The sequence below is a fragment of the Patagioenas fasciata genome, chromosome 4, assembly GCF_037038585.1.
Source record: "Patagioenas fasciata isolate bPatFas1 chromosome 4, bPatFas1.hap1, whole genome shotgun sequence".
In the NCBI taxonomy this organism is placed as follows: domain Eukaryota; kingdom Metazoa; phylum Chordata; class Aves; order Columbiformes; family Columbidae; genus Patagioenas; species Patagioenas fasciata.
This window is the reverse complement of record NC_092523.1, coordinates 66,425,255-66,447,990: the sequence shown is the minus strand read 5'-3', so window position 1 is coordinate 66,447,990 and position 22,736 is coordinate 66,425,255. Positions and strand designations below refer to the sequence as shown.

At 36.0% G+C, this 22,736-nt stretch overlaps 1 protein-coding gene across 5 annotated transcripts in view; it reads right to left on the bottom strand.

Annotated features, from left to right (window-relative positions):
- The window catches only part of SCLT1 (sodium channel and clathrin linker 1), a 43,706-nt gene that overhangs the window by 15,530 nt on the left and 5,440 nt on the right, over positions 1 to 22,736 (bottom strand). For 3 of the 5 annotated variants that reach the window (XM_071808061.1, XM_071808062.1, XM_071808063.1), the window contains 12 exons: positions 21,638 to 21,693; positions 21,127 to 21,259; positions 20,385 to 20,507; positions 18,325 to 18,390; positions 15,884 to 15,954; positions 10,484 to 10,574; positions 10,219 to 10,310; positions 8,367 to 8,544; positions 4,745 to 4,843; positions 2,007 to 2,078; positions 1,293 to 1,367; positions 633 to 778 (listed from right to left, as the gene is read on the bottom strand). In XM_071808061.1, the coding sequence (XP_071664162.1) occupies positions 633 to 778; positions 1,293 to 1,367; positions 2,007 to 2,078; positions 4,745 to 4,843; positions 8,367 to 8,544; positions 10,219 to 10,310; positions 10,484 to 10,574; positions 15,884 to 15,954; positions 18,325 to 18,390; positions 20,385 to 20,507; positions 21,127 to 21,259; positions 21,638 to 21,693 (1,202 nt within the window). The remainder of the gene's footprint in view (positions 1 to 632; positions 779 to 1,292; positions 1,368 to 2,006; positions 2,079 to 4,744; positions 4,844 to 8,366; positions 8,545 to 10,218; positions 10,311 to 10,483; positions 10,575 to 15,883; positions 15,955 to 18,324; positions 18,391 to 20,384; positions 20,508 to 21,126; positions 21,260 to 21,637; positions 21,694 to 22,736) is intronic. The other 2 variants (XM_065837671.2, XM_071808064.1) reach the window with 2 other exon arrangements.

Sequence of the window (22,736 nt, the reverse complement as noted above, 5' to 3'; positions counted from 1 at the left end):
CTTTTCCAGATTCCCAGCTGAGGATTGTTCTAGTGAAGTGACAGGATTTATGATCAGCAGAGTACAGAAATGACTGAAGCTTTCAGAGAATCCTACACTTTTCATGCTGAAAAAAACCGACCTGGTCTAAAAATGTGTACCATATTGTAGTTTTTACCATTGTATAATATTATTTGAACTGTAATAACATCTCTTAGCTCTGCACACAGACCTGAAATTCAGTATGCTATGTAAACATAAAGTGTTTCTGCACATACTAGGAGACACCACACTGTAGGTGAATTTATGAAGTAATAAATTCTGCCCGAATATTTCACAGAGTAACTTTACCTACAAACAGTACTGAAAAATGCAGTAAGATTCAAAATAATATACACCTCTTTTCATTTTTTTGTTAAACAACTGCTTGCAGTTCTCATCGTTTAAAGAAAACCTTTCATTCTTTAGCGTGTTATCCCCTTTAATACTTTTATAGTGAATCATAATTGCCCTTGCTTCAGAATTATGGTAACTTGATACTATTTTGGCTACTTGTTAAAACCACGTTACAAAAACCTAACACATAATCAACAATTTGTCAGAAATAATTCCCATTATTTTTCATTTCAATTTCTGTAACATCCATTCCTTACTTCATTTCCAGTTGTTTCAGTTTATTTTGTGTTGTCTGCAGAGTTAGCTGAAGGTCACATTTGGTAGCTTCTGCAAGTAAATATTTCTGATGCATTTGCTCTAGTTTTCTCATGTCAGATTCATATCCTCTGTCTTGCTTGTAAGCCTGAAGAATAAACTTACATGTGAGATCATCTTTACCTTGCACTGGAGATCAGCAGTGTAGTCCTGACAAAGAGGCTGCTTCTCATTGTGTCCCGTTTTCCAGTGATTTAAAACAAAACTTAATTCCTATCATTGTTGGTGCTACTTGGAAAAAAGTTTTCAAAGATCTGGCATTTATTTAGTTTTCTGTCTACTGAGTTGAAGTTTAACTGGAACATGTACCAGCATTCTTTTGGATTATGTCAAACATCTCTCCTGTTACTTTTTAAACTTTTCAAAGAACCCTCTTTTTCACTTTGGTATTAATGCTTTAAAATGCTTTCCAGATTAAAAAAAAAACCAAACAAACCTTGAAATAATGACGTGAAAATTTACAATTAAGAAAAACTACCTAAAAATTAAATACTAAAATTCAAGGAACAAAGAATTCCACGAGAAATGGGAAAAATCAACATCACTTTTCCTTCTGAAAAGAGATCTTAAACATAAAGTCAAAATGCATGCAACTGCCTTACCTTTTCAAGCTCTTCTTCCACTGCTCTCTTTTCTCTAATGGCTCGTTCAATCTGACCCTGTTTTTCTCCACATTCCTAGTTTTAAAAGTCATATTAAAATAAATCTAATAAAAAAAAATCTCAAAAATTCAAGAAATGCCAAACCCAAAAACCAGCCATTGTAAATATAATTCTAGTCACTGGTGTGTAGGCATTTGATTATATTTACCTCCTCATTATTTTCTCTATAGGATCAGTCTCATTCACTATACAGACCAAGACACATCAAATGAAATACTCTTTTCATAAATTTAACCCATAAATAGGTGCATATGCACCAAGCTCTTTTGGTCCCCCATTTAATTTGTTACAAGTTCCTTCCTCACTGATTCAAGAATATGATGATTGTGATGCAGACTTCCTCTTATCATACTTCTTTTCATATACTTCATTTCTACATTCTCAACCATATATATGCAATACTGAACTTTCTGTGCTTGATGAATCTCTGCCCTGACTGTTAAAGACACCACACACAGTCACTTTTGTCAAGTAACACAAAGACACCATATGTTCCATTAATGTCTGGAGACGTGCAGGACGTAAAGTGCTATACAGCAGTAAAGCACAGTCCTAAACAATTAACCATTAGTTGACTTTTACCTGAATTTAGCATCTTACTTGAACTCTCAAACATTTTGCTATCAAAACCACTTTCATCAGTCAGCACCATACCATCTGAAGAGCTGAAAGTTCTTCTGTTAGTCGAGAAATCTGCATATCATATTGCTTCTTTACCATGTCTACCTGTGATCAAAAACAAAGCGCAACCAGAAAAATGAATTTTGTGAACTATTTTTCCATCCTCTTTTTATATATTGCGTATATGTGGTGCAGGTGTGTAAATATGAGAATATATGGGACTGCAACAACTGACAAATCTTACTGTATAAATGTTAGAAGAATGTTTATTATCAATACATACTACTTTAACTGAGGGTGTTTAGGAAAAAAAAGCAGAAAAGAAGACATCACAATAAAGCTTTTGAAAAAGAACAATAAGACTATCAGGAAAGCTGCTGCCCATTAGGTGCAAGACACTTGCAATTTGTGTAACATTCTTTTTAGATCACATAACAAAATAAGTATTTGTTAATATTGTAGCTGGAGAAGCATGACAACACTTAAAAATGCTTTTGATATATTTACTTTTACTGAGATTTCGAAATAAGAAATAGGGCATTTCTAATTTCTAACTTCTGATTAGTAGATTGCTGTCACAAGTAGACTGAGTGGTTCTCCCAGTTACTCCTGCACCTTCTCCAAACCATGTATGACATTAAATATTGCAGTTTTAAGTAATTCACACCATTTTTGTGATTCTTTCAGGTAACCACCAAATAGAAGGCACAAACCATCTTTATCCTCATTTTAAGGTCTCTGAAAATTTAGGCAGTATCTTCCTGAAACTTCTCAAAATGAAAGGACTGGAAAGAAAAGGAATCATTACAACCCTATACAGTTCATACGCACACCATGTCATAGCGAAGAAAGTAAAAGGAAGAAAAAATCAGTTACACCACTGGAAATTTGCATATGAGATGACTGATGTACATTGTTGTCCACTTGCAACAGAAAGATGACATTGGCAACAAACACATGCCTGTAACAAGCCTTTATTTCCTCTGGAGTTTGCCATAAAATAAAGCAAGTCTCTTTGACCTGCAGATAATTATTGTGGACCTCTAGGTACATTAGTCTGCAGATGGGATAACATGGAATAAATTAATTTTGTGAATAGTCTTTTATCAGAAGAGCTTCATTATTTCAGCTGCTCATAAAGACAAAAATCATACAGAGACTACCACATTTTTAATTTCTCTGCCAACTTTGGGTTTCTAAGTGTACTGTGATATTGAGCCTTTTGATTGTTAGCTGTACTTGGTAGAAGAGTCGTATTTGCCTAAATATGGAATATTTTAAAGTACTAAGATGCCAAAAAAAAGCGTAACTTTCAACAGGTCCCATCACCTGAACATATATGAGCTTCCATCAGCAACTTCCAAGATAAGCCCATGTATCAGAAATTAAATTCCTTGATCTCAATACAACACAGTCTGTTGATGTGCTACTGAACAGAATCTCTGAAATCAAAGTGCCATTCCTTACATCTTCACAGTGTCTGCACAGACATCAACACTTGTGCTTCTTGAGAGATTTAAGAATTGCATTTAGTTCGGAAGAATATACAGCTAAATAACAACGCTGAAGAGTACAGTACTGCCAGTATGCTGCCTTGCAACCTACATCATCAAAACACTCTAAGATATGACCATGATGAGCATGCACCATCAATAGTTTTTCACACTGAGGAAAACCAAAATATTGTCCCAACTGTTTATCATAGCGTCACTGTACTGTGAACTATTGTCGTAGGATAAAATTTATTTATATGAATTGATGTCAGCTTTTATTTTGCAAATTCACTAGCATTATTAAACCACTTAACTCTAAAATTTCTCACAATGTTAACGACGTTCTGAAATAATAAAGCAATTAGAATTCTGCATATCATTCATGTAAACTTCCAAAAAAGGCTTCATATTTAATCTGTCAAAGATTTCAATTCCTTTTTGAATCATTTGACACTCTCTATGCAGTTCCTTTACCTTATATTAATTATGCAAACAGCTAAGCTAGGAGGAAAAAAAAAAACCCAAACCTTCATCTGGGAAACTTGGGTACTGACTCATGCCTGGTTTGGGACTGCCTTATAGTAGCTTCTATTCAGCTGCAAGTCAGCTGTTTAATTCCTTAAAAACCAATACACCAAAGCAAGAAGTGTCACTTTGCCGGCATTCACTGTGGGTTTTTGTAGAACATATTTCATGGGCAGAGATGTACTTTATGCAAGTAAGATAAGATTTTGGTTCAAGTTTTCAACAGCAATGTCAACTGTTACTCCTTCTTATACACTCTGGTATTTCCCCTGCTCCCAAATAAAGGCAAGAAGGCTCACAGGCCCTAATCTTACCCTTTGTCCCTCATTAGCCTCCAAGGCACTTGTGCAGCTCACACAACATACTCTTTGCAGGGCTAACCATTCAAGGAACATTTGCAAAGTTAAGCTCTATTCAGGGAAGTAGTTCAGGCAACAGAAGTCATTCACAACAGCAGCCACAGAATATCAAAGGGTGTAACACATTTAAAAATTTACCCTGGCATAAAATGAGGCCAGCTGCCATTGTTGTGACTATTCTAAGGCTCAATGAATCTAATCTGAACTGCTATATAGACACAAGAGGCCAATGCATGACCCACACGGGCACTACCATCGTAACAATTAAAATCACCTGTGTATGAGCCCACTCTGACACACTCTTGGAAAACAACAACAAAAACTTAGCTATAAATATTTAAACTTTTCTTTCAGACTTAATCCAAAGTCATTCCTTCTAAATATCACAACTTACTTCCTTTCTAATTCTTGCAGCAGTATCTTCCGCAAGTTGAGCCAGTTCATCTTTCATTTTTTTAATATCCTCTTCTTTTTGTTTCTCTGCAACCAGTGCCTAAAAAAAATAACAACTTGAAATACTACTGATAAAACTTCAGTCGTGACATCATATCTAGCACTGAGAGAAGAAACCACACATAGCCACAGTTCAGAAAACCTTTTTTCCTTTTTCCTTTGGAGTAGCTGACATCGAGACCCAACAGGAAAACTAGAACAGCGAGAACATTTTGCACTAAATGTACATGACTGCAAACCAGAACCACACAAAAAGTTAGTGTCGGTAGATGCCTTTTTCTACTGGCACTTATTGGTACTTTCAGATTTTGGTTGGACATGGAATTACACAGAAGCAAGCACAGGAACTCGGAGCAAAAGGCAAGGCTACTCCCCGGTCTTCTCATCTGGGGCTGGCATCTTTAATAAAAACCAATGCCAACGCTACCACCTAGAAAGATTCTCTGTTAGAAAACTAAATACCTGTACAGACACACACGCTCCTACACATAGCTATGCATTTTTTAATGGCTGCTGTACTAAATCACTTACCTTCCAGAAAACTTCAAAGTAAAGAAATAAAAAAAATATAAGCAATTAAGGAATGTGTATGCAGCGCCTTTCGTGGTGATAACAGTGAACCAAGGCGCTCTTTAACATAAAATAATGGTGAGAATTACAGAAAAAAGTGTCGTAAGGAACCCTTCCTGAGGAGGATGCAAGAAGGCTACTGATGTTAATATATAATAGGAGATACAGGTCTGAAAAGATGACAGAAGGTAATATAGAATTCTTGATGGGAGAGATGAAAAATCCTAGGTGGCACTTAGAGAAAACGTAGATGCATAAAGGGAGAAAGACATAAAAATGTCCCTAATGGATGACATAAATTCAGCCTATATAAGGTTACTGACTTCAGGCAATAAAATGCCATTTCATTGGTCATATTCTCTTTTACTGCTGACATTCAATTTTATTTTTCAAACTACTCTTTTAAAATTCTTCTGATGTCTCTTGGTAAGCTCAACTTTGTGTGCTTTATAATGTTAACATAACAGAAGTAACATTATCATGACAGCCCGCTACTGCTACTCCCGCTCCCCACCAATCCATTACAGAGCAGGGAGAAACCTCTGTGGCCACAGTTCAAGACACAGAATTACCTGAGAGATATATATACACACACACACATATATATGCTGCATTTTTTTAATCCTTTTCGTTAATAAATTTCCCAGTTTGAAAAAGTCAGGATGTTTTTAGCCAGAGCAATAAATCAACAAGTGTCTGCAAATTCCAATTTATTCTTACTACAGCATTATACTAAACTGTTACTTATAAAAAGCCACTTATTTATCTGTGATTGTTCAGTTACTGTCTCAGAGATAAAATTTCCATCACAATAATTTTACTGGGCCACTTCTTTCTGTCAGCTTCATGTGAGTTCATAGCAAGCAGCATCAAATGATCTGCTGAACTACTTTTGGATGAAAAACGGTGTTCTAACACCACTCTGACGTACTAATATTTAGCAACCGGAAATGTGAATTATACTCCTTACCAGTAATTTTCAAATGAGAGTGTTTCTTGGTTTTTAAACTCTGAAAAGAAATTATTTATTTTTACCTTTCAGATTCTTCCTGCCATCAGGTTGTAGTGGAATGCTGCTAAGGATCAAAATTTCTTACTGTGGAAAAGGAACTGACAAGTCCAAAGACGGCCATCAAGAGCTGGAGGATGTAAAACTTACTTTTTCATCCCTTTCTGAAGCAGGGTCTGACACGTAAAGGGAATTGTGGAAGATCAATTCATAAAGCAAATGAGTTGCAGAAAGTTATGAGGAAATTATAAAAAGGAAAAGATGTCACCAAAGGTTTTCCTAAATGATGATAAATACATGGGAAGAAAGGCTATATATCACAAGATGATAATCCTCTTTTGTATAACAAGAATCACAGAAGTTGAACTGCAGGAACGACCAGAACCTCTAAGCTTCGTCAATATTTTAATCTATTTGGGAAGCAGGCCAGAAGCTAGAAGGATGTCCTTAGAGAGGTTAGTTCCTTTTTCTGCCAGAAAAAAGGAGGCAGGTGTGCCTCCTTCATCACTGAGCTGAAATCAGCAAGTGCAAAAAAGACAGCAGTAACTTTAATATTCCAAAAGTTAAAAGCAAAAAGTTAGTTTAGATACTCAGGAGACTCCCCAAATTTGAAAAGCAACTGCAGACTGGAAGAGAACATTGACCTCCTTAACTGCTCAACAGTTCAACATGCTAGCCCAAACAGGATCAATTCTAAGACTCTCCATTTATTCCCACAGACTTTAACTAATCTGGGTTTCATTTACTGATGTCTACAGTCATCAGATGTGCATTAAAGTTCTGTCTTGCCAGTAAACACAATTCATTTGATTTCTAAAAGCCTGACTCAAACTGAAGCTTGGCATTAAAACACTGAAGCACACATATTACCCATATTAGACAAAAGTTTATGATACCGTGTATCATATCTCCTATAGGGGTAAACAGCCAATACTTCAGGAAGGTTAAGATCTGGGAAAACAGGGTGACTTTCTTTTTTTCTTTTTGATCAGTAGATGCATCAAGACATGCTGGATTAGATCCCGTACTTTAGGTAGTTTTAGTGGCCTGTTCTGTCATGAATTTGACTGTTTTGCTATCTATACTTTTGGTATATACATCATCTTATGACAGATTACTCACATACTGTACAGAAAAAATTGTTTTAGGGCCTCTCCACTTGTCTAGTTTTCCTTGTTGACTCCTCCTGCACTTGCCTAATTCTGCTATGTCTCACCTGAAATGGGCTGATCAAAACTGCACATGGAGGGGCACTATATTTAAAAGCATCTTTAATTCTGATTCTGAACATTCTGTTCATTGTATCAAGTACCACTGAGGACTGTGTGAATGTATTCTTAAGGGACAACCATACCATCCCCTAAACAGTTTTTTGACTGCTAAGACTAAATTCAGCACCCAATATAGCATATTTGAATTTCTTCTGCGACTTTATCACACACTAACAAATGCTTTTGCAATTTTTTCCTAACTGCAGACTTCACCAACTCATTACTCAGTCATTTTTCCAGATTTCTTTTGAACTCACTCATGCAGAACTCACTCTCTCGGTGACCTATGTGCACCACATAAGAAAAATGTCCCTTTAGTTTTAGCTATTCTTTCCTAACCATTAGTAAGTTATAAATTCATAATAGGCCTTTCTTTCTTTATTCTGACAGACCAATTTCTTTATAAGTATCTGATAAAAAACCCTGCCAGAAGTTTTTGAAAATTTAAGTTCAGGTAAGTTTTATCACTTAGATCACCCTTATCCATGGACTCAATATATTCTTTGAAATGTATACTGTGTGACAAGTCTAAGTAACATATGGTCATATCACAGCTTTCTATCTTACCCACTGCTAATTTTAGTATAACAGAGATAAGAGAAGCTTGTCTGTGTATGCATGTATGCCTAGAAGAATGGATAATCAGGCACTTCACAACTGTAAGTGATGGAAGTATTTGAATACTTAAGAAATACCTTCATCCATTGCCTTACCTGACTTCTTTGTAGGTTAGCATCTTCTAAGAGCTGTATGCAATCTTGGACTTTTCCAACAGCATCATACTTCTCCCTTTCTACATCAGCATACCTTGTCTGAAGCTCTTGGATTTGTTTCTCCAGGGCTGTTCTTTCTCTTGTCAGCTGTTCAGCATCTTCGAGAGCAACACATAATCTACAAGACAGTAATAATTTTACTCATTCAACAATAAGATGCTTAACTAAGACACTAATTCTTTCAAACTAAACTAATATAAAGTATGTATTCATAAGTTGCCAAAACTGCATTACTGGCTTTCTGCTTGTTCTTACGATCTTTGAGTTGAATATTTATCAAGTCCTAGAAAGAAACAGAATTAAAGGAGTTAACTCAGATATCTAATCTCAGAAGATCCTTAGAAGAATGTGGCTATCTTGGGATACATCACTGAAAAGATTCTATATTAAAACAGAACAGAACAGCCTCAGAAGGTATAAAGTTTTCCTCTGTGGGGGAAATGGAATAATTGGATGTGGGCAATGAAGTTGCAGCTGTACCATTAGAACAAGAAAACCACAGGTAATTTTACGACAGCTCAGAAATTCTTATTGTTTAATTATGATTGTCAGTATTGGCAGGAACAAGAAAGAGCAAGAGAGTCTCAGAGGTATCCTCAAAAAATCTCAGAAAGCTCCACAAGTGCTGCTGGTTCAATAAAGTTCACGGTTCTAAATATCCATAGTGAATACTTTGGTAACAAAGGATCTGCCTTTTCAAGCAGCCATGCTTTTTTATTTTCCAACATGTTTGTAATGAAACATACAAGGACAACTAACCACACTATTTTTGTGGGATCAGACACCATTTTTGTAGAACCAATACCCTACAGAAAGTAATAAAACTAGCTCATTTCTTAAGACATTCTGAAGTAAACTTAAGAGCCTCCACAATGCTTAGGCCAGTAACATTCATCAAGTAGAGGCCACTTATAGTCCCAAAGTTGGCTCCCTGGTAATTGTTTGGTTTCTAGCATTACCGAAGAGCCTGCTAGTCACACTCACAGGGTTGGGACCAAGAAGGAAAGATTAATTCAATTATTTTAATAAGAAATTTGTGAATTCTTCTTAGCTATTTGGTCATTTGATTTATGTTAATAATTCAACAACTGTTTGTGATCCTTCAATCAAAATCACTTTGCACGGCTAAGTGTGGCATGCTTGGAAAGTGAAAGCGGAAAAAACTCCCATCATATTTCTTTTGTATCTAAGACTCAATCAGATACAAAAGAACCTCACCGAATCTTCAATCTTCCAGTAGATAGTGTGGAGTTAAAGTTCTACTCATTATCAGGTATTCAAAGTACCTTTGTAGCTACCATTTATTGTTAGGATGTATGCTTTAACTGTTTCATTAAATAATTTTTTTAATAAAGATTACTGAACTAAGACCAGAAACCAAATCTTATTTAAAACGGAAAGAAAAAACTGTGTTCACCTCAAAAACAGCTACTTTACATGAATATTTCAAATTTCAGTATTAATATTTTTCTTTAGAACTCCACCTAAGTCCACTGAGAGTTGAGTAACTAGAATTTACACACTAGAATGAAAAATACATGACTCATTTTTTCTCCACCACAGTCAATAAAATCAGGTGGTCTGTTTTATGGTTTTGAATACATTGAAGTCAGAAGCTGTTCCAAAAGGTTGTAGAATAGAACAAATAAGATAGAGAGCAGCCAAGCATAAGATATCTGTATTTTGAGAAGACAGAACTGCTTAGAAACACAAAACCCAAAGGCTGAAAAAAGGTAATATTTTCTCTCCCTTCCTTGTATCCTGTTATTAAGACCCAATGAGCTATCTTTACCTTGTTTCTAATTGTATTATACTAGACTGCATTTCACGCAAGCGTTTGTCAGATGCTCTTTCTCTTTGCTGGGCAGATATCACATCTTCTTCCTAGAAAGAATATATGTATTATCTAGACATCATCTGAACTTTCCTGAACAAAATCAAGATATACCAATATAAAACAAGTTAGAGAAGAACTTGTGATAAATTTTAACGTCAGCACAGAAATAACTGACAAGCCATTCAATTGCAATGGAAAATTATTTCTTTCTCTAGAATACCCTTCTCTCCAATTCGCCTTGAAGCTTCTCTGTCAATTTGGTCGTTTCATCAAGCCGAGTACTTGCTGTCTGCACATCTGTTATGGCTTGCCTGTGTAAAGAAAAAAAAGTCTGGGAATTACATTTCAATTATTTATAGTGGAAAAATATTACTCCATTACAATTTTGTTGAAATAGCTGTGAGGGGCAGTCACACTTCTTAACACTGTTCCTACAGGGCAGAAAAAATTCCTCCTTCTCCTGACTTTGTGGCAGTGAGAGAAGAAAACCAAATTCATTAAGCATTTGTCCTGTAAAAATTACCTATTAATGACACCTTAACAGGAACATGTATATGTTTGGGAGGACTAGGTAAAAATTTAAGTGCTTCAATAGCTTAAATATAATTGGCCACAGATGCTTGATAGAGAAATATTTTTCAGGATTAGATTTCACTTGATTCATCAGACTCCCTCCTCAGCAGAAAAGCTTAGTGAAGTGAGCAACTGTCCTACTCCTCTGACTTGGGAACAGAGCGACATACAAAGTCCTTCACCTGGGGTGTAACCCAATTATTCAGGCTGCATATTAGGCCAAATTTAAAGACGAATAATTGAACGTATGATAAACTTTGAAAAGAACTGGAGCACTAATAGTCATGAAAAAAGCTAGAAAACATTTAATACTTTTAAGAATCAACATTAAGCAAAAATTCCTTATAGAAATAGTAAGTTTGATTAAATTACATAAAAGGCAAGAACATATTATAGCTATATGAAAACCTTAAGCAAAACGCACATAACATCAATTCTACAGCAAATACTTCATTTCAGCTTAATTCATCAGAAGGGCTGACTTTGTTAATATTTCTTTAAAAAACAAAAACAAAGATGAAAAACATTGTTCCCAGACACATGGCCCTCATTACAGGTCCAAATGTTTGATCTTAATTAATCTGAATCATGCACATTTCTCCTACAAAAAGTACTGTTAAATTTGCGAGGACATTAGTTTCCCACCCAAAATTTAAAATGTGCTGTAAAACAAAAAAACCCTCAAAACCCAATATAACAAGGAAAAAAAAAAATAGAGGTCATAAAACTCAAAACAACTCAAGTATTAAAAATGCATTTTTATGACCAAATTCAGATCAGAGGTGTGTGTTAAACAACAAACAAACTGATCCTAAAGATACACCTTTTATTCTTCACTGTGCATCATATGTTTAACGTAATCTTGGCAAGTTATCTATATTTAAAAGCTTCAAGATTCTGAAATGCAGATACCTGCTCTAGCAATGCATGCTCAAAGTGTTTTGTGGCTATGTATATCAGATTGTATACTATATATTAATCTTAAAATATCTAAACCAGACTTTTTAGCACGGTCTGTTGTGACAGGACAAGGGGCAATGGTTTTAAACTAAAAGAGGGTAGATTCAGGCTAGACTTGAGGAAAAAATGTTTTAGAATGAGGGTGGTGAAACACTGGCACAGGTTGCCCAGAGAGGTGCTAGATGCCCCATCCCTGGAGACATTCAAGACCAAGCTGGACAGAGTTCTGAGCAATCTGATCTGGTTGATGATGTCCCTGCTCATGGCACAGGGGGTTGGATTAGATGACCTTTGAAGGACCTTTGCAACCCAAACCATTCTGTGATTCTTTGAACACACATTTATAAGCTTAGCAATATCAAAAGCTCCAAAATTACACTCAGTCTAAGCCACACAAACCTAAATCCTCTTCTGTGTAAGTTGTTGTGGGGTTTTTTTGTATGCATCTTTTTGCAGGTAATGCTAGTATTTAGAAACCTAGGATGATTGAATGCACGCTGACTCTACTTATATCTCTCCAAGAAAGAATGGCTGCATCAGACATTCCCTCTCCTTTCTTCTAAACCCATACAAAATATTACATGAAGAGCAATTGGTAACTGTTGCAGTGTGAAGTGCCTACCACTCTAAATATTGGGCGTTATACAAATTTCAGCATCTCTTTAAGTCTAAGTACTATTCATAGATACTAAAGTTACTGTGTCACAATCCTCGCAATAAAAGATACAGGTTTACAGTGAATGACTAGAGTTGTTAGTGCTGAATATTAGTCATAATTGAATATTTAATAACCAATTTCTTTAATATTGGTTGTATCCAAAATTTTTTGCTGTTAGAGAAATAAAAAATAGCTGCTTCTAACACTAAACTTTCACCCCCTGGTTGGTGAAGTAAGTTACAGTTAACTTACTAGAAGAATTTTGTCTTTATTTTTAAATTTTGTTTGTACAATAAATTTAGGACCAGAACCTGCTTACAAATTCAAGTTACATTAACCACTGAAGATGTGTTTTTCACAGGGACTTGTTAGCAGCTCTCATGTTTTATTTGCCCAGATTCTTCCACTGAAAAACTATTTTCAAAAATAGCATGCTTTGGAGAAGGAAAACGGTGCAACAAGCAGTCAAAGATTGAGGTAGCATTCAGGGTATTTGCTAAAATAAAGTCTTTCCAAACTTGGTCATCACTTGCAATTTGTTTGTGCATGTATCAAGGTTTTGATTGCAGGGTGACAATAAACCATGGCAGATGCTTTGTTAACCCCCCATCCTCCCCTTAAGCTCCCCCACTCCCCACTAAGTACAGGTGATAGGAAGGCAAAGAAAGACAAAAAGAGTTAGAAAAGATTAAAAATGTTTTACTAATGCTACTAATAAAATAGGAAGTAATACAAAATATACAAAACCAATCTTGAAAGTCCCAGCAAAGATCAGCACTGCTCCAGCAGCAGCACAGCCTGCACCCAGAAATCCTGGACTGGACACTACAGCCAACCGGAACTGAACTCAGCCTGTCACTAGGCCTCAGTTCGCAGGGATGACTCGCAAGGTCCTCTCCTAATGTCAGCCACAGGGAAAAGGGACAAGATCCTCATGATCTGCCACTTTCATGAGACGTATCACATGAATGGGATGGAATACTTAATTGGTCAGTTTTAGTCACCTGTTTCAGTTATCTCCTCCTTGCCCCTCTCACAGGACCTGTATCCTTATCAGCCATGTTGCATTCCATTGCTATGTCTACCAAAATATGTATCCTACTTTAGAAAAGTGCAGTTACTAAGAAGACTTCAGCTGAAAGGAAAATTCACTAAAAGAGAAACTTGTATTGTTTTTAACAAAACCCGGACAGCATGCTACTATTTAATTCTTAAAAGAGAAAGAAGACCATTTTCATATCCTCACATTTTTGGAATTTCTTTCCTTGCAGAGGGTACTGGTATTGTGTTTCTGTTTGGGGTATCTCATTCCTCTATAAATCTTCAGTCTTGCATTGACATGATTACATTTATTCATATAATAAGTGGGTATGAGAGCAATTAGCATTAACTGAACCTATTTTTGACATTCAATAAATAACATCAACATTTGGTTTATTATTGCATTTGTAACATTTCCAATCTCCTGATGTTTTCGATTAAAACAAAACAAAAACAAAAAGCAGGTTGCGGTTGAACAGTCAGTTGAGCATTTTTGTCAAAATTACAGGAGTTGCGATTTCCTTCAGTCCCAGCTTTATTTTTTTTTTTTTTTAAAGCATCCTTTTTAGGCTTGTTTCTAGGAGTCAGATTACATTTGTTTAATGATACCACTTAAATAAAATAATTTAGAATATGGCATGACAGCCAAAAGACCAAAGTTTTTCATTTGTAGCCCTGTATGCACACAGGGACCTGTATAACTGTCCACATGGCAATGAGCCTGCATAGTAGAAGTGTGTGTTTTCTGCTTTAACTGCTGCTTCAGGAAGAAAATACATGAACAGGTAGAAGTCCCTGGGGACTGACTGAAAGCTAATAGATCATCTCGTTCTGATGAGATGTCCACGTGCCCAAATATATGTGCATATTTTTTGATTAGTTGCTGGTTTTTAAGTAGTGAAACTATGAGTACATTTTTATTTACATATATTCCTTATGCACGCAAGTATCCACAGGGTTGGAGCAGGCTAGTCATCTTATTCTTGTTTCAGAACACTACCTTTATGATTTAATAGGTTCTAGCTGGGCAGAATGGCTCAATGTATGTGGCTTAAGTCAATCAAAGCAGTTAATTGCATACCACTAATAAACAGACAATTGGTGGTCTACGTTTTAATCATCAATATTAATAATATAACAGGTAAACCATGAAACTAGGCATTTGTGTTGTATTACTGAACACACACAAATCTGTGAACAGTCTTCTATAATTGAGTAGTGATCTCACATACTTCCTTGCTTGTTTTTCTATAGGGACACCCAACATCTATAACAGGAAGCATGGATGAAGTGCATGCACACATGTGCACAGATTCTCCGTTTTTGGGAGGTACACGTCCCCATCTGCACATCCTTTCTGCTGGAGGTGCAGGTCTCCAGCTTGTGCTGCTTCCCAGAGTCTGCTAAGTGCGCACTGCTAAGAAAGCACCCCTTGAATTCCCAAACACATGCCTGATATGCTGGTCTCCATTTACTTCACCCTGTGCTGCCAGTCTGCCAGCTGTGTGCAGGCTGCTCACACTGTCTGGTGGGAAAAGGTGGAAACGCCCATGGAGTGACAACTAGCAGGGTTCAACACATCTTCACTGCTGGGCTGTCACTCTAAGGTCTGTCACCCACAAACACAAGTTTTCATGCTTCCTTTCAAGCTGTCTCCTCAGAACTCTGTTCGTAAACGCTTAATCTGGCTGATGATGATCATGAGCAACCTTTGCCATTGTTACTCTACCCATAGCATTCTTGGTTTTGGACAAACAGGTCTCAGAGGAATCTTGTATCTCTATTTAAGGGCACTGATTACATTCACATTCCTCTCAGATTAGCTAGAAGTTCTTGCAGCCCTAAGACTGGTACTATGTTATCTTCACAAAGCTAATGACAGCAGCTCTACATAGCTTTAAAGTAACTACTGCAGTGATGCTCAGAGAAATCTGGAATATTTTTACCAGTTGTTTCTTCAACGTGAAGTTACACAGAAGTAGTTTGCATGAATTTTATAGCATACATTGTAGACAATTTTAATACTTTTGGATGTTTTTAATAGATTTACATTGATTTATAGTGATAGAGTAACAAGTCTGGATTTTTACAAATTGTGTTCTAATGAAAGCCTATCTTCAGAGTCAATTTTGCTGTGATACTGACACTTTGTTCAAATGTTAAATATTTCAGGAAACAGCTAGATCAAACAACACTAACTGGAAATATGCTACCCTAACAATAATGATGCACACATTTGTAATGAACTTAAGAGGCATTAACTGAAACTATTGTAACTATCACCATCAAATCAGTCTGCAGTACAAACAATGCCCGTGATACAGCAACAGGTTAGAAAAAAACTATAGAAAAGATCTTTAATAATTTTAAAAATTGCCTGGCTTATACCTCAGCTGTTTTCGTAGCTCCTCTAGTTCCACATTCTGCTCTGTTACAGTTTTCTGCAACTGTTGATTGCTCTGCAAAATAAGGAGATATTTGTAACATTCTCTATATTGGATTGAAAATGTTTATATTTAGAATTGTTATAGGGCATTTTTACAGTACATAATACCATCAAAATACCTGATAAGGGCTATTTAATACTGTGTCTGGTCTCCAAGTGCCCATGTTTAGGTAGAATATTGTAGAAAGGCAAACACAGAGTAATGTTACCTAATTCTCCCCTCCTTTAGGGAGTGTAAAAACTTTCCAAGTTAAGAACTGTAATAGCTCAGACCTACCATCTACATTCCCATCTAGTTTAGATGTCTAGAATAGCTTGTGGCAATGAGAATCACAGCAGACCACATGTTGCTGGAAATAATTCCTTTGTTTTAAATCAGCTGTTTATTGACATGCTTAACGCTCTCCAGCCCTGAGGCAAGAAACAAGGAGCACGTGTTTCTCCTTCACTTTTTCCATGCCAGCCATAGTGCTGGAGGTGTCATTCTCCTTCAGCTGCCTTCTCATGTGAAAATCCTTCCATATTTTCATTACCTTACTGGCCTTTTCTAGATCTTGCATCCCCTTTTGAGATATCAGAGATGACCACAACTGCAGGCATCATTCAAGATGCCACTGTACCATGGACTTAAGCACAATAGTCCATCCCCATCCCCATCCCCCCTCCAATAACTGCCAACTTATTTTTTTTGACTGTTGCTTCCTACCTCTAAAATACCTACTCTGAGTGATAATTTCAAGAACATCACAGAGCACCCAAAGTGAAAGCTCCCTCTTGCCCACATGCATTATTTTGCTTTAATATCAATGAAATGTCAGCTAAAACTCATTCAGATACTCAACATCATGAGACCTTTCTGCAGATTTCTGCAGTTCACTTCAGTTTTCATTACCCTAAATAGTATAACATCACTAGTGAACACTTACTTCAATACTGAACCTCATTTCCAGAATATTTGTAAATATGCTTAATAGCTTCAACCTGAGCACATCTAGGACACTCAGCTGTTTTACCACAATAAAAACCTGACTAGTTACTCCAGCTCTTCACTGCCCATTTCTCAGTTTGCTAGTTCAAGAGACAGCATGCTTCTTTATCCCATGACATCTTGAGGCCTTTGGTAACAGACCTTGCCAAATGGATAACGCAAACAAATTCATTACTTTTATCTTAACAGTATGTCTTTCAAAGAGTTCACATATTTCACTCTTTCCTCTCCACATAATTTCTTTCCAATTTTATTATTTTAAGCATTGATTCTATTTTGTTCAGATATCTACTACTACTTTGCTTGTAACAGCAAATCAAATTGCTTTAAAAGCTCGTCATTTTATTTGCTTGAAATTGTTATTGGACAGCAACACCTTCAGCAACTCTAAAGTATCTGTCTTTAGAGAACAGTTAATTTTGAGACCATCTCTGACTACATAAGGCCAAATTTACTCTGAGTGCATTATTTTGCTTTTACGAATACTAACAGAATGGCTTGGAAAGAGGACAACTGCTTGCAAGATACAATTCTGTAGTAATCTGCATTATACTACTCAACATTGCTAAGTGCTCAATTGGATTATTGTTCTGTTTCCAGCACCACAGATCAAGAATGGTGACACAAATGGAAAGAATTTAAAGGTGAGCAAGAAGAATTATTAGATATCTTAAAAACATAGTCAAAGAACAAAGACTTGACTTGCTTTGAACAATATAGAAAAAGCAGAGAAAGGGAAAAGATGGCAATATAGAAGTTTTCAATAGCAGAGGCACCATGATAAATACAGAGTCATCTTTCCTTCACACCTACAATACTTCACACCATAAAGACAGAAGAGAGCAGACTGTCTAGAGCAGGTTAGGAGTCTTTCTGCACTGCCAGTATCCAAGACAAACACTGATCAAAAACCATACAGGAATCAGATCTTGCAGAGAAGCAGCTGCTCAGCTAGAAACTTCACCATGTCTTTCACTTCACTTTTTCTATGACATTAACATTGTTTGTCACTCCTGGAAGTCCTAGGCTAAAGCTTGGAGATGAAGAAGTCTCACAGTCTAGGGAAGTGGATGATGCACTAGAAGATTAGGGCTCTGAAAAATTTCTTAAAAAAATACCTGGTATGTAAACTTACCACTGACTTCTTGAACAAAGAGCTCACACAATATTAAGAGCTAATCTCTCAGCCACCCTGATTTGGTGTTTGGAGTTCAGGAAAAAAAGCCATTGCTACTCAATTTTTGAATAGTGGCTAGATAAGTTTGCAAATCTGAATGGCACAAGCTCTTTTCCAGGTATCTATGTGTGACTTTTTTTGTTTTTCTTTTGTACTTTGAGGCTCTAGTAGGAAAAAAACAACATTTACTAGGTCACTGTTTAGAAGGTTTTACTTACCAACTCTATTTTCTCATTGGCTGTATGCAGTTTCTCTATCAACTGTTGAAGGCTAGTCACTTCATTCTAGAACAAGAATTCAGAGCTTCTTATAATCATCATAAAAAGTGTGTAATTAAAGAGTTCCAAGGTCAATTTAAAACATTTTCAAAAAAAGTATACATGTTGCAGAAAATTCAATATGCCTGTGTAGATTTTTATTAGATTACTTTCAGCTGTTAACCTAGTAATCTGGCAAATTAAGTTTAGTATTGAAAAACATAAATGAATTTCACTCAGTTACATAATGCCTCCTTCCAAAACTCATACACTATTACTATCAAAATATGAAAGCACACACAAATAGTGCCTTTAAAGAGCCACACAGACTACAATGCTACTTAGAGGACTTTTGCTAAGCACATCAGCAGACATGTACCCCTTCATAATTAAAAATAATGCCTGTATGGACACACTTAATTTGCTCTTTGCCATATAGAATGTCTTGTGTCTATACAAAAAGCTGTTAGATTAAACTCTTGAGTCCCCGAACTTGAATGCTATTTTCCTAGGAAAACCAGCATAACAAACGAAAAATAATTATCTGCAGCATGCCAAGCGTTTTCAGAGCAGAGAAGGTACTCCTGAGTTGGAATATGTACTGTGCTGTGTTTATTTAACAGTCTGAAGGCCAAGTATATGCCAGAAACCTATTCCAACAACTCCCTAATTTACGTCCAACCCTTACAATGGTCTCCTCTCTCATCTTTGCTTTCTGTCACTTCTAATTCTAGTTGGTCTCACCCATTTACCTCTGGTAGCTATTTTCTGCTCCAACATTAAAAGCAAAACCTAAAATAACATGTATTTAACTGAGAAGTCTTTTTCTATGGGAGACCAGTAGCATTTAAGAATAAAAGGCAGCTCAACCTCACTCTTGTTACAATGGCATTACAATCCACCAAGAATTTAGTTACCAATGAGAAGTGAAACCTGCCAACCCTAAATTCTGCAACAGCTACCAATGACTCTGTGTGCTCTACCATGTGTATGGTACCAGTAACTGACAATGCAACAAAAAAATAACAGAAGGAATAGGAGCAATAAGTTGGAACTACACACAGGTAAAATAGTCCTCATAACTATTAGTTATGAAACTTGACAGAGCACAATAGCTGTACAGATGTTTTACCCAATCCTTGAAAAATAACATATTGCTGAGGTGGACTTAATAATACAAAAGAACAACAACAAAATCCTTAAAAAATAAATTTGTTACATAGGTGAATTGTAACAGTGCCCACAAGTCTAGTGTACTTGAAAACAGAAAGCAAATTCTAAAACTCTGTATTATCTTCTTATAGACCTAGAAATATCAATAGTGAGATGGATACATGCATGAAGTTTCTATTAGTTCTTCACACACTGAGCATCTTCACAGAGCTTGTCAGAGCAAACCAGCTTAATTTCTGAACTAAGATTTACTGAAAGACCCTCCCCAGAAACAGCAGCAGAGAAACCAGCTGCTCAACACAAGCTAATGTTAGAAGAATACTGGTGAACTTTATTCTTCATCTGTTTCCACATGCTTCTTTACTGAATGACAACAGGAAACAGAGACTACTTTTTCTCACTATCCCACTGTGATCTTAGAGACAAAATTCAGGATTCAAACATATGAGAAAAACATGAAAGACTTCCACCTTAGAATTCAGAAATTTTTAGCAGCTTTTTCATATGTTGAATGCTACTGAAGATTTCCAACCACTCAATTCAAATTTATTATTTATATGCACATGCATATCTTGTGCACGTACACATTCATCCTCAGTGCATTGCCCTAGCTTCTGTCCATATATTTGAAATAAAGAACCTTTCCAGTCCTAACAGTGCATTGATCTGACTAATGAGTGGCCACATCTGACCACTCAACTTCAGATGACTATTACAAAAAATAATTACCAGTACTGGTAGAACACCAACCCCCACCCCCTCCAATTCACTTTGACTACACACAGACCCAGATTCCCTACATTCTAGAAAGACATAGCAAAATTAATAAAAATAGAACTGAAAATTACTTTCAGATTTTGCCTTTCAGCCATGTGAATCTGAGTTTCAGTTGTACCTTCCTGGCACTGCTCCTGGAATTGCTTAAGCTCCTGTAATACTTTCTGCCAGACCTCTACCGCTACTTCATTTTCCTAAATTGCAAAACAATGGTTTATATAAAATACTCAATTAGATCACATTTTCCTTTATCTATTATTCTCTAAAAAGAGAAGTCTTACGTTCCATTTTCTGTACTTAGTCTCTGCATATATTAAAACTACACAGACAAAATACCAAATTCAGATGCAAAAAAGCAGATTCTTACAAGTTCAAATTCCACCTACAAGTGAATTGCAAGTTTTATGGACTTTTTATAGCTCAAGCTTACAGGTATTTACTGTAGGTCTACAGTACATATAATATTCAAATACAATTCAGCTGTCAATTTAACTTCAACTTAATCATATGCAGTAGGATTGATACATTATAATAAACTCAATTTTTTTGCTTATCTTCTCAGATTTAATTATTACTTTCTATATCTCACACATACTTGTCTTCTCACATCACATAACAATGTTTTAATCAAAATGACAAACTACTCCAAACATTTTAACTGAACAAAGTATTTCATTAATTTTCTGGTCAGGGATTCAATCTAAAGATCAAGTCAACTAGGTAAAATTACAAGCACAAATTAGTGTTAAAAACTTCCTATATGGATCCAGGATAGGAGGAAATAAAACTGTAAAAATATTTCATCTCACGCACTTGTTTCATCACTTGTAGTTGTTCTTGATAGTTTCTCACTGTTTGTTCATCTCCAGGAATATCAGTTCCTAGTGGCATGAAAGGAAGAGACTCCAGGTGGTCCTCAACAGCATGTTTCAACTCCACATACAGCCTGAAATAAAAAATAAACTAAGCTCAGCAAAGTATTTAACAGAGATTTTTTTAACAACTGAAGTATACCATATCTTCCATCTGTACATACTGTTTACTTCCAACTCATATTTAAATCTATTAATCAAGTTATGCACTATGAACACAGACAGTTTGAAACAGCTTAACAGTTAGTTAAGAGATACAGTTAAATCTGCTAAACCTGGTGCTGTAATCTGTATTTGGCACTTCAAGACTCTAACATTAAGCTCCTGAGTATAAAACCTTCAACTATTAAGTAGATTCAAAATATTTTGAGGTCCTAAAAAAAAGGTTAAAGTTTAGAAATAATAAAAAAAAAAAAAATCAGCAGCAGTAATAGGGCAGTGCAATTATTTACCCTTCATTTTCCTTGGTGACTTGTTCAAATTTCAGTCTCATCTCACTCGCTTGTTCCTAACACAAAAACATGCAAGAGTAAGCACTCATTTCAGTGACACAAACTTCAGTAATTCATTCTTTCACCTTTTAATTCCAAGTGATACTGTAAAATATGGACAATTTAATTCAGTGTAATACAGTAAATGAAAGGAATTTTCTTTTGTAAGGAGAGTCACAGGATGCCCTTTATATTTAACAGTTGCTAAGTCCTGTTATACCTGAGCATTCAGAAGTCATTATGAGCATTAAACTTGGCTTTTGAAATTCTTATAGCTGTTGCAGATTGATTCTTAATTAACTCAAGTTCTTCTAGGGATACAGTGGATAACTCATCTTTTATGCAGCAAAGATTTGAGATAAGAGTTTAGGACTTAATTAAGTAGAAACTTCAGTTACATGAGTCAAATGAACTGTTTTGTTAACTAAACAGTGCAACAAAAGCATAGTGCTTCAATTGCCTTCAAAAATCGGCCAAGTTCAAAAATGGTAATTGCAGAATCTTTATGATGGACTGATCGAACTAAGTGCACTAACCAAAACCAGAGTATAACTTCCGCATGTAGATCACAAGTAAAATTTGCCTTCTGTATGCATCAGGTTTTAATTATTAAACATATCACTTTGCTTTTCAGTGCACATATGAAGCATTAAAAAGTTCAGTTTTTCTGTGGTTGAGAGGATGGTCCCACCTCTGCCTCAGTCTCCATGATAATACACATTTAAAGAATTTTTTGAATATGAAAAACTATTAAGAATGAAAAAAGTTGGGTATATTGACACTAGCAAGACTGAGCTGGACTGTATGGCCAAGATCAAATGTTTAGGGAAGAGGAGCAATAGCTGGTGCATCCGAACATCACCTAGGAAAGGACCTGCAACCCTATCAGAATGTCTAGTGAAATAAAACATGTGTGTTTCATTTCACAGCACCACTTCTCCAAACACTCAGTACACCGTGCAATTTGGACAGTTTTCCAGCCTCTTCATGGAAAGCTCTCCAGCCACTTGAGGCAGACCATAGGCTAGCAAGTTTGTGAAGCATGGTGCAGACATACTTT